Source organism: Trachemys scripta, chromosome 5, assembly GCF_013100865.1.
Source record: "Trachemys scripta elegans isolate TJP31775 chromosome 5, CAS_Tse_1.0, whole genome shotgun sequence".
NCBI classification, from domain to species: Eukaryota; Metazoa; Chordata; order Testudines; family Emydidae; genus Trachemys; species Trachemys scripta.
Genome location: NC_048302.1, coordinates 73,390,716 through 73,403,637, shown reverse-complemented (window position 1 = coordinate 73,403,637; position 12,922 = coordinate 73,390,716). Strand labels below are relative to the sequence as shown.

Sequence of the window (12,922 nt, the reverse complement as noted above, 5' to 3'; positions counted from 1 at the left end):
CATACAACCCAGCCTGCTAGCATTTGAGTCAAAGCTGTGATGCATTCATGTATTGGAATTTTAATTTCCCCCCATATAATAAAAAATTAAATGTATGCCAGTTGTCCTAACTTTAAATCTTATGTATTACTATATGCTTAAAAGAAAATTTCAGAAATTTTATAAATTACAGAACCCACACTCTTGCATTACCAGCAATGACAAAGGCCTGTTAAAATAAAACATTCCAGTTACGTATTGGAAAAACACACTTGTTCTACAGAAACAGCCATGTATTTGTCATTATAAAAGGCGTTCCAGAAAGCAAGAGAGAAAAAAATTCTTTACCATTGATTTCACTGGAAAAAACTCATGTTGTGTGTTTATTTAAATATATGGTGTAGCTTTTACAAAACCTGTTTTTGCTAATTTTCTAGGCAGATGCGGTGTCAAAGATTTTTATAAAATATTTATAATCAGCATTTTAATTTTTGGGCTTTCATGAAATTCTTCCCTCTAAGCTGCAGAGTGAGGCTCTAGTCACTTTGTCCTCATCCAGCAGCACAAAGGGGCCCTAAATTAAATGATCTGAACACTTGAGGTTTCCCCTATGTTTCGACTAGAGAGATCTTTGGCTTCTATGTTATCCCTTTCCTGGACAGTCTTGTAGTTAAGGTACTTGGAGATCTAAGTTTAATTTCTAGACTTCCTTCCCATAGACTTCCTTTGTTGCCCTGGAAAATCACTTATTTTCTTTGTGCCTTGGTTATCCATATGCAAAGTAGAAATAATAATACTTCCCTACCTCACAGGGATGTTCCGAGGATAAAATCACTTAGTGTAATGCCATTGAAGTCACCCCAGTACACTCCAAGTGGTCAGGCATGGCACTGCAGGTGAGCAACTGGCTCAGTTTCCCCTCACCCACAGTATAAATAAGTCCAAGCAGGCTTTTCTACTATTAAAGAGCACCCTCTTTGGAGGGTCTCATGTATTTATCAGAAAGGAATAATAGGAAAACAAATAAAATCCTCAGTAAGCTACTCCATCCTATATTCTCTGCCCTGGATTAATCAGTCTTAGGACTGAAGCACTGTCAGGCTGAATTCCCTGCCTGGAGCTTGGGCCTCTGCTGGGCATTTGGTTGGATGCCACTCTTCCCTTGACAGGGCATCCCTCTTTGCTCTGCCAGTCCGTCATACATCCCCAGGAGGTCCCATGCTCAGTTACTTCTCCTGAGCTGCTCTGGTCCCTTGCCTGGGAACACTTTCTCTCTGGACCCATTCCTTCTCCCCATGAGCCTCTCTTCTCCAGGGAGACACCAATAGGAGTAGCTTCCTAACCATCTCCCCTCTCTCTCCTCAAGAGCTTCCTCTGTTCTGGGGCTTCCTGACTGAAGGTGCTCCTTACTGAATGAACTATTGTTCAGCTATAGGTTGATCTGAGTTGGCTCATTCTCCTTAGCAGAGCCTGGCACAGGTTGACTGGGTGCTTGATTCCCTCAGGGGTTAGCCCACAAGATACTCAGACAAAATGGTCATGGAGGCCATATAAATACCTAGATAAATAAGTTTGGAAAAAGAGGACATGGCCAGTGCACCCTGTGTCCAATAGATCCCCCAAAGCCTTAAGGCTGTCTGTCATGTACTAGCCATGTGGGCCAATGCCCAGTGATCCCAGGCTCTCACTCCTTGGCTAGGCACAATGCTGGTGGTATGTAAATTCAATGAGTCATTGCTATTAAGAAGGAAGAATGATCTTTTGGGAGTTGAGAAACCTAGGTTCTATTCCCAACTGTGCCTCAAATTTTCTGTGTGACCACAGGCAAGACTCAATGTCTCCTTGCCTCAGTTTTTCTACCTTTAAAGTTGGGTTAATACTTACCTTGCATGGATTTTATGAGGCATAATTCTTGAATATCTATAAAGCACTCAGATTTTTGCAAGGAGTATACCATAAACATTCAAAGTATTTTAAATTATATTTGCATTGATCTTAATAGCTCGTCTAAAGGACTCTGTTTAGAAAGCTCACTTTATTTCAATGACATTTGTTCATTTGGAGTTAGAATAAGGCAACAATTTGCATGCTAGAAACTTGCTTTTTTCCAGCATGTACCAAGGCACAAAACTTTACAGAATTCATCCTTTGTTATTTTTATTAAAAACAGTAGAAGATCCCATTTTCCTACTGTATAAAGTTATACCAAGACAAAATTTGAATTTTTAAACACTTTTAGAAGCTTGTCTTAAATACTTCTTTCAAACTAGAATGCTTTTCCCACTGAAATGGATGGGAAATAATTTCTTTACAACTTTGCAGCTGTTGACAGGAACACAATTGCATCTATAAAATAAACATATGAGTTTTCTGCTTCCATAGAAATGTTGAAACTGGCACTGGCATTTCTTTTTCATAACCATCTATACAAAAGAAGCTTGATATAAGAAGCCTTCATTTTTTTCTGATAGTTTCATGTTTGGGTTAAGAAAATGAAATGAAGCCAAAATTTTGAGAGGAGTATGAGCCAGGGAATTATATCATGTTTACAAGTTAGATAAGGAAAATCAATACTGTCAAAATTCCACACCTATGAATAACATCCTCTAGTCAGTTTCCATATTCACATGTTCTAGTCTCTGCCCCTTCCCCTAGATTCTTTTGCTCTGATGGATACAGCATCACTGTCATAGATAACCCTGCCATAAAAATAATTAGTGAATTGCTTGTCCATCACAACAGCTGAACATATAGTACTAGTAAATGGATTTTTAATTAAATGCTTTTGTTAAAGGATTTCAAAGATGTTTAAGGGTCTTTTATATGGCACTCTTCATAGTAGTATCTATGCACCTCACAAACATTCATGAATTAATCTTCACAACTGCCTTATGAGAAAGGAAAATATTATTCCTGTTTTAAAGATAGTGAAACTGAGAAAGAACTTGCACAAGATCATACAGGAAGTGTGTGCAGAGTTGGGAATAGAATCCAGGTGTCCTGGGTCCCAGTGCTAAACCACAAGCGCATCTCGCCTCTATACATGTATTACCTGTGTGCTTTTATTTTTATGTTTTCAACTGAAAACTTTAGACTTTAGTCATTTCCTTTTACATTTTATTTTTGAAAAGAGTGTGATGCCAGTCTCGAAAGATCCATTTCACAACTTCAATATGGCTGTTGCCCATTAGCAAAACAGTTGTATGCTAACCCATTTGGTCTTGTGTAAAGTTTCATCAAGGATACTTTGTGAGATAAACTCTGTATCCTGTAAAGCAATAAGGGGAATATTTGCATAGAATCATAGAATATTAGGGTTGGAAGAGATCTCAGGAGGTCATCTAGCCCAATCCCCTGCATCTCTCTGTGTGTTATATTTTCATGTCCTCCAGAGCAGTGGTTCTCAAACTAGGGCCACCGCTTGCTTGGGGAAAGCCCCTGGCAGGCCGGGCCAGTTTGTTTACCTGCTGCGATCGTGGCTCCCACTGGCCAATGGGGGCTGCAGGAGCCGGCATGGGCCGAGGGACGTGCTGGTCGCCCTTCCTGCAGCCCCCATTGGCCTGGAGCGGCGAACCGCAGCCAGTGGGAGCTGCGATCGTCCGAACCTGCGGATGCGGCAGATAAACAAACAAGCCTGGCCCACCAGGGGCTTTCCCTGAACAAGCGGCAGCCTTAGTTTGAGAACCACTGCTCCAGAGTACCTAAAATATGTGGATAAAGTTGGTAGAAAATAATGACTGTCATATCAATTAACTAATGGATTATCTTTGGGGAAGGAGATAGCCCTCTCAGCCTCCCTGCTTTCAGGATGCCAGCTTTTTGAGCTATCCGGCCTCCCTTCCCACATAATTTCTTCCTACTCCTTTGCCCAAATTTTTTGGGGGAGAGAGCGGGTGCTTCTCTGACTTCCCCTGAGTCAACTCCTCTGAAGCAGCAGCAGCTGCCTGACATATGCTATCTGTAGACAGTGTCTGTGGACTTCATTGCTGCTGCTACTGCTAGCCACACCCTCTGCTGATGCTGACATAGATAACATAGCAGAGGGTTAGAACATCTATGGAAAACAAGCTAACCTGAATTCCTTCCAAGCTGACAAATCTACTTGCTCAACCACACTGAGAAGCTAGCCAACCTCATTCTCAGCTGACAAATACACTCAATACTTCCCCAAAAGCATGTAAGACTGGATTTCCTTTCTAACCAACAGCCCCCCTCAACAACAGCATCCCATCCCAGATGACAAATTCACCTGCAGGTCCCCTCTTCCTCCCAAAATCACTTGTCAAAAGTGATGGTGAAAGCGAGAAGAGTCCCAAAGTCATGAAATATGGGGAAATTATTGACATTCTCTCTCTTTCATGTATAATTCAGTTCGCTGTTGAAGAATATTGACAATTTAACAAGAAACTTTATTCATATTAAAATTAAATTTATAATGCACCTACCCTTCTTCAAGTGTAGGGCTTTGTTCTGGCTTTTATAGTCAAAGCCCCGTCTGTGGGATGTAGAGGTATGTCCTTCTTTGCGTGCGGTCCCTTAGGCATTCTTGCTCATTCAGTCAGAGCACCTTTAGGGGAAAACATCTGTGCAGAAGCTGCAAATCTTTGAGAGAATGAAGCATGTACACTCCTCTGCACTACCTTTGCTCTGCTGGCCAACATGGGAGGAATAGTCCCTCTCACTTCCAGTTCCTTTGGGGTCCTTGCGTACTAAGAATGCAAGGCTCAAGATTGCACATATCTAGTGCAAATGTGCAAGGCTCCCTAGGAAGATCCATTAAGGGATTTAGACATTTAACTGCCACTTCAGGGATCTAATTCAAAAATGTAGGTCCTCAAAATCTCTGCTTGGCTGGTGCATAAATTCTCTAAGTGCCTATATTTCTGTCAATAAAATCCCTTAGATGCCTAAATTTCTACTTGTGGACATGCACAAAGCTGGTTGGATTCACAAACTAAGCATTCCCCCTGTATCTTGCCAGTGGGGTGGGTGTGCTCAGAGGCCACCTACTGGATTGGGCCTCATTCAAAATAATGATAGTGCTGCCCCTTTTTACCTAATAGTCCAGTGGTTAGAGCAGACACCCAGGATGATGTGGGAGACATGCATTCAAATCCCTCCTCTGCTTGATGAGGAGCCAGAGCCTTAACTAGCTATTTTTGTGCCCGAGGCAAGAATATAAAATTGCGCCCCCCCCCCCGCTCCTCTGGCAGCACCGCCCCCCCTTGGCTCCTCCGGCCACACCCTCCCCTTGGCTCCTCCGGGCGCGCCATGGCCATGCTGTGCCCCCCCCATGCTCCTCCGGCAATGCCCCCACTTGGCTCCTCCAGCCGCACCATGCTGTGCCCCCCGTTGGCTCCTCCAGCCACGCCACCCCACCACGCTCCTCCGGCCATACCCCCCCGGGCTCCTACAGCTGCACCGTGCCGTGGCCACCCTTGGCTCCTCCAGCCGCATCCCCCCCTTGGCTCTTCCGGGTGGCACTGTGAGGAGCAGGGCCTTAAACCTTGGTCTCTCACCTCCTTAGTGAGTGCCCTAACCACCAGACTATAGTCACTCTCATTCCACTTTCTCTGGCCCAGTTACTATTTAAATATTTTATACAAAACATAACAGTGTCAACAGGAGTGACAGAGAGAGAGAGACCTACCACAGAACACTCTATAATTCCATGATTAGAACATTCTCCTAGGAGGTGAGAGACCAGTGTTCAAATCCCTGTTCCACATCAGGCAAAAGAGAAATTTGAACCCATGCCTCCTATATGCTAGGTCAGGGCTGTAACCACTGGGCTATGGGCAGGGGTGAGTATTACCACCCACTACCTTGTTTTTTTGTGAAAAGGGCTGATCTGGCTTAGGCACCTTAGACCAGGAGGAGGTTCACAGCTGTGAATCCCAAACAGAGGGAGGCACCTCTAGTTCATGCCTAATTCCTTTTGGGGGGGGTAGGAATTTGGTTCCCCCCCTTTGCATTACCTATGAGGGTTGCCAATTTTGGTTGAATATATTAATCACATGACATAATTTTTAATTAAAGGTTAATCTTTAATTCTGGGAGACTCTAGGATAATCCTGGATGGTTAGAAATCCAATTTCCTGTTGGGTGCCTAAGGCAGCCACGGGCGGTGCTAGGGGGAGGCTTGCGGAGGCCACCCCAAAATTTGCCTTACCCTCCCATAGCAGCTGCTGCTCTCTGGCCGCCCAGCTCTGAAGGCAGTGCCACCATCAACAACAACGTAGGAATAAGCCTGGGCAGGGGGGCTGGGTGCCTGAGTCAGGTGGAGGGTCCGGGGTTCCCCACAGCAGTCCAGATTGACCCACTCCTCAGTCCCCTTTGTGGATCTATCCCTTGTGCCCTCTGCCATGTCTACCCCTTACTCTCTTGTACCAGATACCTTTAATGTAGCCCTTAATTTTTATTATTTTTAGAAGTTCTGTTTAAGGGGAATATAGGAAAAAAAGAGGCAAAAAATTAAATTTGACATTTCTAAACTCAATTTAATTTCAAGACAGATAAGAACAGCTCATTGAGTGGTGGGACAGTCACATATACTTTAATTTGGATATGATCTTATGTTTCTACATTTGATATAGAACTGTGATGTGCTAATTTGCTTGATTATTTTTATTTCTGTGAATATATGTGTAAAATGGATATAACTCCAACATCTCAGGCTTAAATAATTAATATTTGTAAAGTACCTTGAGATTCCCAGATAAAAGACAGAATATTAATGCAAAGTAGTAGTGTTATTTTAAAAGTGTTGATGAATGGGTTAGTCTGTACATTAATAAAACAAGACCGTGAGAAAAGTGTTTTTTTTTTAAACAGCATGTCAACATATTACTACTGTAATAAGAGCACTACTCTAGTTAATCCACGCTGTCATTTTATTAGGGATCAGTTGCGTCCTTTTGCTTGTCCATGCAGATTTGTTTCCAGTATTACAAGCCAGTACGCATAAAGGAGTCTTGCTCCAAGTTTGTTGTCCGTGTTACTATTTACCCTGTTGTCAAAAACTAGTGACTCAGGACTCCTTGAAATGATTACAACCTTACTTTCATATCTGTATACAACTCGCAAAATAATCAATTACACTGTTTCTGCTGCCATATGAAAGCATTTGTTTATGCAGGAAGTGTTTTCTAGTTTACGTCAGTACAATCCTGTGCTCTACATAAACAATTAGTGTTGCATTAGTTGGACAATTCCCAAGTTCTAAGTAAATTCTTTACCAGCAGCAGAGCTGTAGGTGACTGAAGCCAGTCATGAGGCAGTATTATTACGAGGGAGGTGGGTTCACTGTTTAAGGCTGTCATTTATCAGAACCATAATTTTTTTATTAACGACTCATAATTTTTTTCTATTTTGAGCTGCTTAGTATGCAAACCTCATTAAAGCATGAACTGTGTTGTGTTTTAAGAATCAGTTGCTTTTCTGGTCTAACAAAAAAAAGGAACACCTTCTTTCTATTTAAATCATGTAAATAGTTGAGGTTCATGCTGTAGCTAAGCTGATTCTTTCTCCATTTTAAAAATAGAAAATGCTAGAGCTATCCTTCCCTTCCCCCACTGTGCACTCACTGTGGATTTCAGTGTTGTAGCCTTCTACAGTAAGTACAACAAGATCCTTTGTGAAAATCTGAAGGGGGGGGGGGGGAAAGTAGCTACAAATCCATCCGTGGATGTTCCTCTGACTAGAGCACCTGCACTAATGATACACAGACTTTGCAGGAGAAAAAAATAACAAATGATGATCACAAGTACTGCTGTTCAGAGGAGCTGCACTAACCAGAATCTCCTAAAAAGAAGCCTAGAAAGTATAGGGGAGTGTCCTGCAAAACGAAAAGCTTGCTGGGGTATTCTGACCAGCCAAGGTTAGTCTAGCAGCCATTTCAGAAGCTGACGGTGCACTAAAGTATACCAAGTTGACCGAGTTTTGCAGCATACTAACTTTAAACTGAATTTTTTCAGTAATCAGATTTGTAATGTAAAGGCATGCTTATATTAATTACTAGTAGTGTATTACACTTGCATGAGTTTCTACAGAGATAACGCAGCTATAATTTTTGATTGTACATTTTGAAATGTTGTAAACTCATCCACCGTATGTTTTCTTGTTTATCTGCCTTATTTGTGGTGCAGGTGTTCAAGGCTTAATGCAAATTGTAGCAGGGAAGTAAAAGTCAATGTAACTAAATGCTGAGGGCTGACTGTTTACAAGAGATCTGATAATGTAAAGGGATAAGTAACTACATGTAAAGAGAGGCTTGGAGTAACTAAAAGATAGGATACTTTGGAGATTAAAAATACTGAAGAGAGTATGTTAATTTTAGGAATTTGCCACAGATTGTTCAAAGGTAACAAGATGCTGAATCCTAAAATTAAAAGAAAAATTGTGAAAAGAAAAAAATAGAATGTAGAGGCATTTAAAATTACCTGGACATACATTGGAATATTTTAAGAAGGGATATTTTAAACAATAAGCTTCAGGACATGATGGGAATATTATAGAACTGCTTTGTTACATGATAGTTAAAGCAGAAATTAGAAAAATAAAACACTTATCAGAGAGTGTCTGGACTAACATATATGATTGGAGGCATAAACATGGTAGAATTTTTTTTTAAATAGTAATAATACTCTAATTAGGATCAAAGTGAGGTAAAAAAAGGAGAATAAGGACATCAAAATTTAGCAGTGTTGATTTTAGAAAAAAAATCAGCAAGTGTTTGATAGAACAGAATATGTTAAAAATGGAGAAAAAGGACACAAAAGGAAAATGGAAAGTATTCACAGTTAATTTACACCTTGAAAGGGATATCAAATATATTTGGGATAAATATATATATATATATTAGTTGTGAAGTGGAGCAAAAGGTAAGAAGAATACTTAAAATAGTGTTATGGTGATAACCTTAACTACTGTCGATATTGAGAATTAAGATATATTCAAGAATAAAAGTAGCAGCTACTATACTTTCCCTAAATACTAAAGAAAGCTTTCTAATTTATTTAAGGTCAACAGCATACTAATAAATAAATAAAATAAATAATAATAATAATTAATAAGTATTTACTAATAAGATGCCCATTGGTGGGGGAGGGATAGCTCAGTGGTTTGAGCACTGGCCTGCTAAACTCAGCACTGTGAGCTCAGTCCTTGAGGGGGCCACTTAGGGAGCTAGGGCAAAATCAGTACTTGGTCCTGCTAGTGAAGGCAGGGGGATGGACTTGATGACCTTTCAAGATCCCTTCCAGTTCTAGGAGATAGGATATCTCCATTATTTCATTTTATTTATATGTAGAAACCTAGAAAAGGGAATTCAATGTTCCTGATAGATAGTTTGGACCAAGGTATATAAACACTGTCAGGGCAATTCAGGGCAAATGTACCTGTATTCCCCCTCTATAGTTCAACAAGGGCACCCACTCTAGGCTCCTCAGCCATCACCTCTCTGGGGTAGAGTCAGAGATCTGCATTTCTCTGCCTCTTGACCAGAATGTTTTCAGGTTGCACAGGCCTCCGACTATATCGTGACATCCTCCAGCAAGGCACACTGCCTGCATGGCCTGCATCTGCATTATGCTTTCTCTTCAGAGACTAATAATGGTATAATTCCCAACAGTTATAAGTTACCACACAGATCTTCCTAAGTGAGCACTTTTATTCTTAAAGGCAAAAGCATTAGACAGAAAACAGTAAAAATAGCAAAAGAACCTACTTGTATGTGAATAACGTAACCAGAGACCACCCTCTAACTCCAAGAAGGGCTCTGGTTGGTGATTAGGGATTTTTCCTGTGGTCACCAGTTCATAACAGCTTTCTCTCAGGACTAGCTACCCCATGAGTTACTGTAGCCTTCCTGTATCCAGTTTGCGCCTTTGAAGAGATCATGAATAGGTAATCAGCCAGACAATTAGGTTTCTCTTCAAGGAGCAGCTTCAAAAGGATGGCTCAGAAAGTGAGTAATTTCCATTCCCTTCTTCCAAAGTATTTCCTAGGAACCCCACTCAACTGAAAGTTCAGTCTTCTTTGCTCTACTATTTTAAAGAGTCTTTTGAAGCACATAATACTTCCTAGTGTTTACATTAGTCCTGCCTCTCTCTTAAAAGAAGTTACATACCATCATAAGAACATAACATAAGAACGGCCATTCTGGGTCAGCCGAAAGATCCATCTAGCCCAGTATCTAGGGTTACCATATTTCAGCAAGCAAAAAAGAGGACGGGAGGAGTCCCGCCCTAGCCCCNCTTCACAACACTCTCTGATAAAGAGATCCACAAGTTGACTGTGCATTCTGTGAAGAAATACTTCCTTTTGTTTGTTTTAAACCTGCTGCCTATTAATTTAATTTGGTGAAATGTGTTCTTGTGTTATGAGAAGTTCTTGTGTTATGAGGTGCAAATAACACTTCCTTATTTAGTTTCTCCACACCAGTCATGATTTTATAGACCTCTATCACACCCCCTCCCCCTTAGTTGTCTCTTTTCCAAGCTGAAAAGTCCCAGTCTTATTAATCTCTCCTCATACAGAAGCCGTTCCATCCCCCCAATCATTTTTGTTGCCCTTTTCTGAACCTGTTCCAATTCCAATGTATCTTTTTTCAGATGGGGCAACCACATCTGCATGCAGTATTCAAGATGTGGATGCACCATGGATTTATATAGAGACAATATGATATTTTCTGTTTTATTATCTATCCCTTTCTTAATGATTCCCAACATTCTGTTCGCTTTTTTGACTGACGCTGCACATTGAGTGGATGTTTTCAGAGAACTAGCCACAGTGACTCCAACATCTTTTTCTTGAGTGTTAACAGTTAATTTAGACCCCATCATTTTATATGTATAGCTGGGATTATGTTTTCCAATGTGTATTACTGTGCATTTATCTACATTGAGGGATAGTTTAGTGGTTTGAGCATTGGCCTGCTAAACGCAGGGTTGTGAGTTCAATCCTTGAGGGGGCCATTTGGGGATTTAGTTGGGGATTGGTCCTGCTTTGAGCAGGGGGGTTGGACTAGATGACCTCCTGAGGTCCCTTCCAACCCTGATATTCTATGACTTCTAATTTCATCTGCCATTTTTTTGCCCAGTCACCCAGTTTTGAGAGATCTTTTTGTAGCTCTTCACAGTCTGTCTGGGACTTAACTATCTTGAGTAGTTTTGTATCATCTGCGAATTTTGCCACCTCACTGTTAACCCCTTTTTCCAGACCATTTATGAATATGTTGAATAGGACTGGTCCCAGTACAGATCCCTGGGGGACACCACTATTTACCTCTCTCCATTCTGAAAACTGGCCATTTATTCCCATCCTTTGTTTCCTATCTTTTAACCAGTTACCAATCCATGAGAGGACCTTCCTCTTATCCCATGACAGCTTACTTTGCTTAAGAGCCTTTGGTGAGGGACCTTGTCAAAGGCTTTCTGAAAATCTAAGTACACTATATCAACTGGTTCCCCCTTGTGCACATGCTTGTTGACCCCCTTAAAGAATTCTAGTTCATTGGTGAGGCATGATTTCCCTTTACAAAAAACATGTTGACTCTTCCCCAAAAAATTATGTTCATCTATGTGTCTGACTATTGCAGGGATAGGCAACCTATGGCATGCGTGCCAAAGGCGGCACATGAGCTGATTTTCAGTGGCACTCACACTGTCTGGGTCCTGGCCACCGGTCCGGGGGGCTCTGCATTTTAATTTAATTTTAAATGAAGCTTCTTAAACATTTTAAAAACCTTATTTACTTTACATACAATAATAGTTTAGTTATATATTATAGACTTATAGAAAGAGACCTTCTAAAAATATTAAAATGTATTACTGGCACGTGAAACCTTAAATTAGAGTGAATAAATGAAAACTCGGCACACCACTTCTGAAAGGTTGCTGACCCCTGGACTATTGTGTTCTTTACGATAGTTTCAAACAGTTTCCCGGTACTGAAGTCAGGTTTACTGGCATGTAATTGCCGGGATCACCTCTGGAGCCCTTTTTAAAAATTGGCATCACATTAGCTATCCTCCAGTCATTTGGTACAGAAACTGATTTAAATGATAGGTTACAGCAGAGGTGAAAGTAAGCCGGTACGCCCCAGAGTCCCAGGGTAGCAGCGCTGCCAGAGTCCCAGGGTAGCAGCGGCAGCCGGGGGCTCGGGCGGCGATATAAAGGACCCGAGGCGCCTGCTGCAGCTATGCCCCAGGCCCTTTAAATTGTCCCCGGAGTCCTGGGGTAGTGGCGGCGGGGCTCCGGCAGCGATTTAAAGGGCCGGGGGCTTGGCCACTGCTACAGCCCCGGGCCCTTTAACTTGCCGCCGGAGCACCGCCGCCGCTACCCCAGGGCTCCGGCAGCAGGGCTCCGGGGATGATTTATAGGGCCCGTGGTGGTAGCCGCAGCCGGAGCCCCGGGCCCTTTAAATCACCACCCGAGCCCCCAGCTGCCGCTGCTACCCAGGGACTCTGGCAGCGCGGCTCGAGTGGCGATTTAAAGGGCTCAGGGATCCCACTGCTGCTACCCTCTGGGGCCCTTTAAATAGCCACCCAAGCCCCGCTGCTGGAGCCCTGGGGGAGCAGCTGCGGGGCTCTGGTGGTGATTTAAAGGGCCAGGGGCTCCCGGCTGCCACTACTGCAGTGGAGCCCTGGGCCCTTTAAAGCTCCGCCAGAGGCCGGGGCCCCCACTGATGGTGATTTAAAATGCCTGGGGTTCCACTGCAGTAGTAGCAGCTGGAGCCCTGGGCCCTTTAAATCACCTCTGGGGCTCCGAGCCGCCTCTGCAGCTGGTAGCTCCGGGGGTGATTTAAAAGGCCCGGGGCTCCCAGCTGCTGCTACCACAGCCCCGAGCCCTTTAAATCCTGATTTAAAGCGCCCGGGTATTTAAAGGCCCTGCCTCTTCCGGTAGAGGCCATGCCTCTTCCGGTTGAGGCCTCGCCTCTCCTA

General features: G+C 42.6%; 1 protein-coding gene and 1 long non-coding RNA gene across 4 annotated transcripts in view; one reads left to right on the top strand and one right to left on the bottom strand.

Moving 5' to 3' along the window:
- Positions 1–12,922, bottom strand: part of LOC117877651 — an 85,385-nt gene that overhangs the window by 27,325 nt on the left and 45,138 nt on the right. Inside the window, exon 1 of one of the 2 annotated variants that reach the window (XR_004645780.1) lies at positions 4,425–5,068. The exons of the other annotated variant lie outside the window; for it this stretch is intronic. This is a non-coding gene — a long non-coding RNA (uncharacterized LOC117877651). Of the gene's footprint in view, positions 1–4,424; positions 5,069–12,922 lie in introns of those variants that run through there. 2 annotated transcript variants of the gene reach the window in all.
- The window catches only part of ASB5 (ankyrin repeat and SOCS box containing 5), a 64,518-nt gene that overhangs the window by 21,837 nt on the left and 29,759 nt on the right, over positions 1–12,922 (top strand). The window contains exon 1 of one of the 2 annotated variants that reach the window (XM_034770944.1): positions 7,655–7,858. The exons of the other annotated variant lie outside the window; for it this stretch is intronic. Coding sequence (XP_034626835.1) covers positions 7,732–7,858 — 127 coding nt within the window. The 5' untranslated portion in view covers positions 7,655–7,731. Of the gene's footprint in view, positions 1–7,654; positions 7,859–12,922 lie in introns of those variants that run through there. 2 annotated transcript variants of the gene reach the window in all.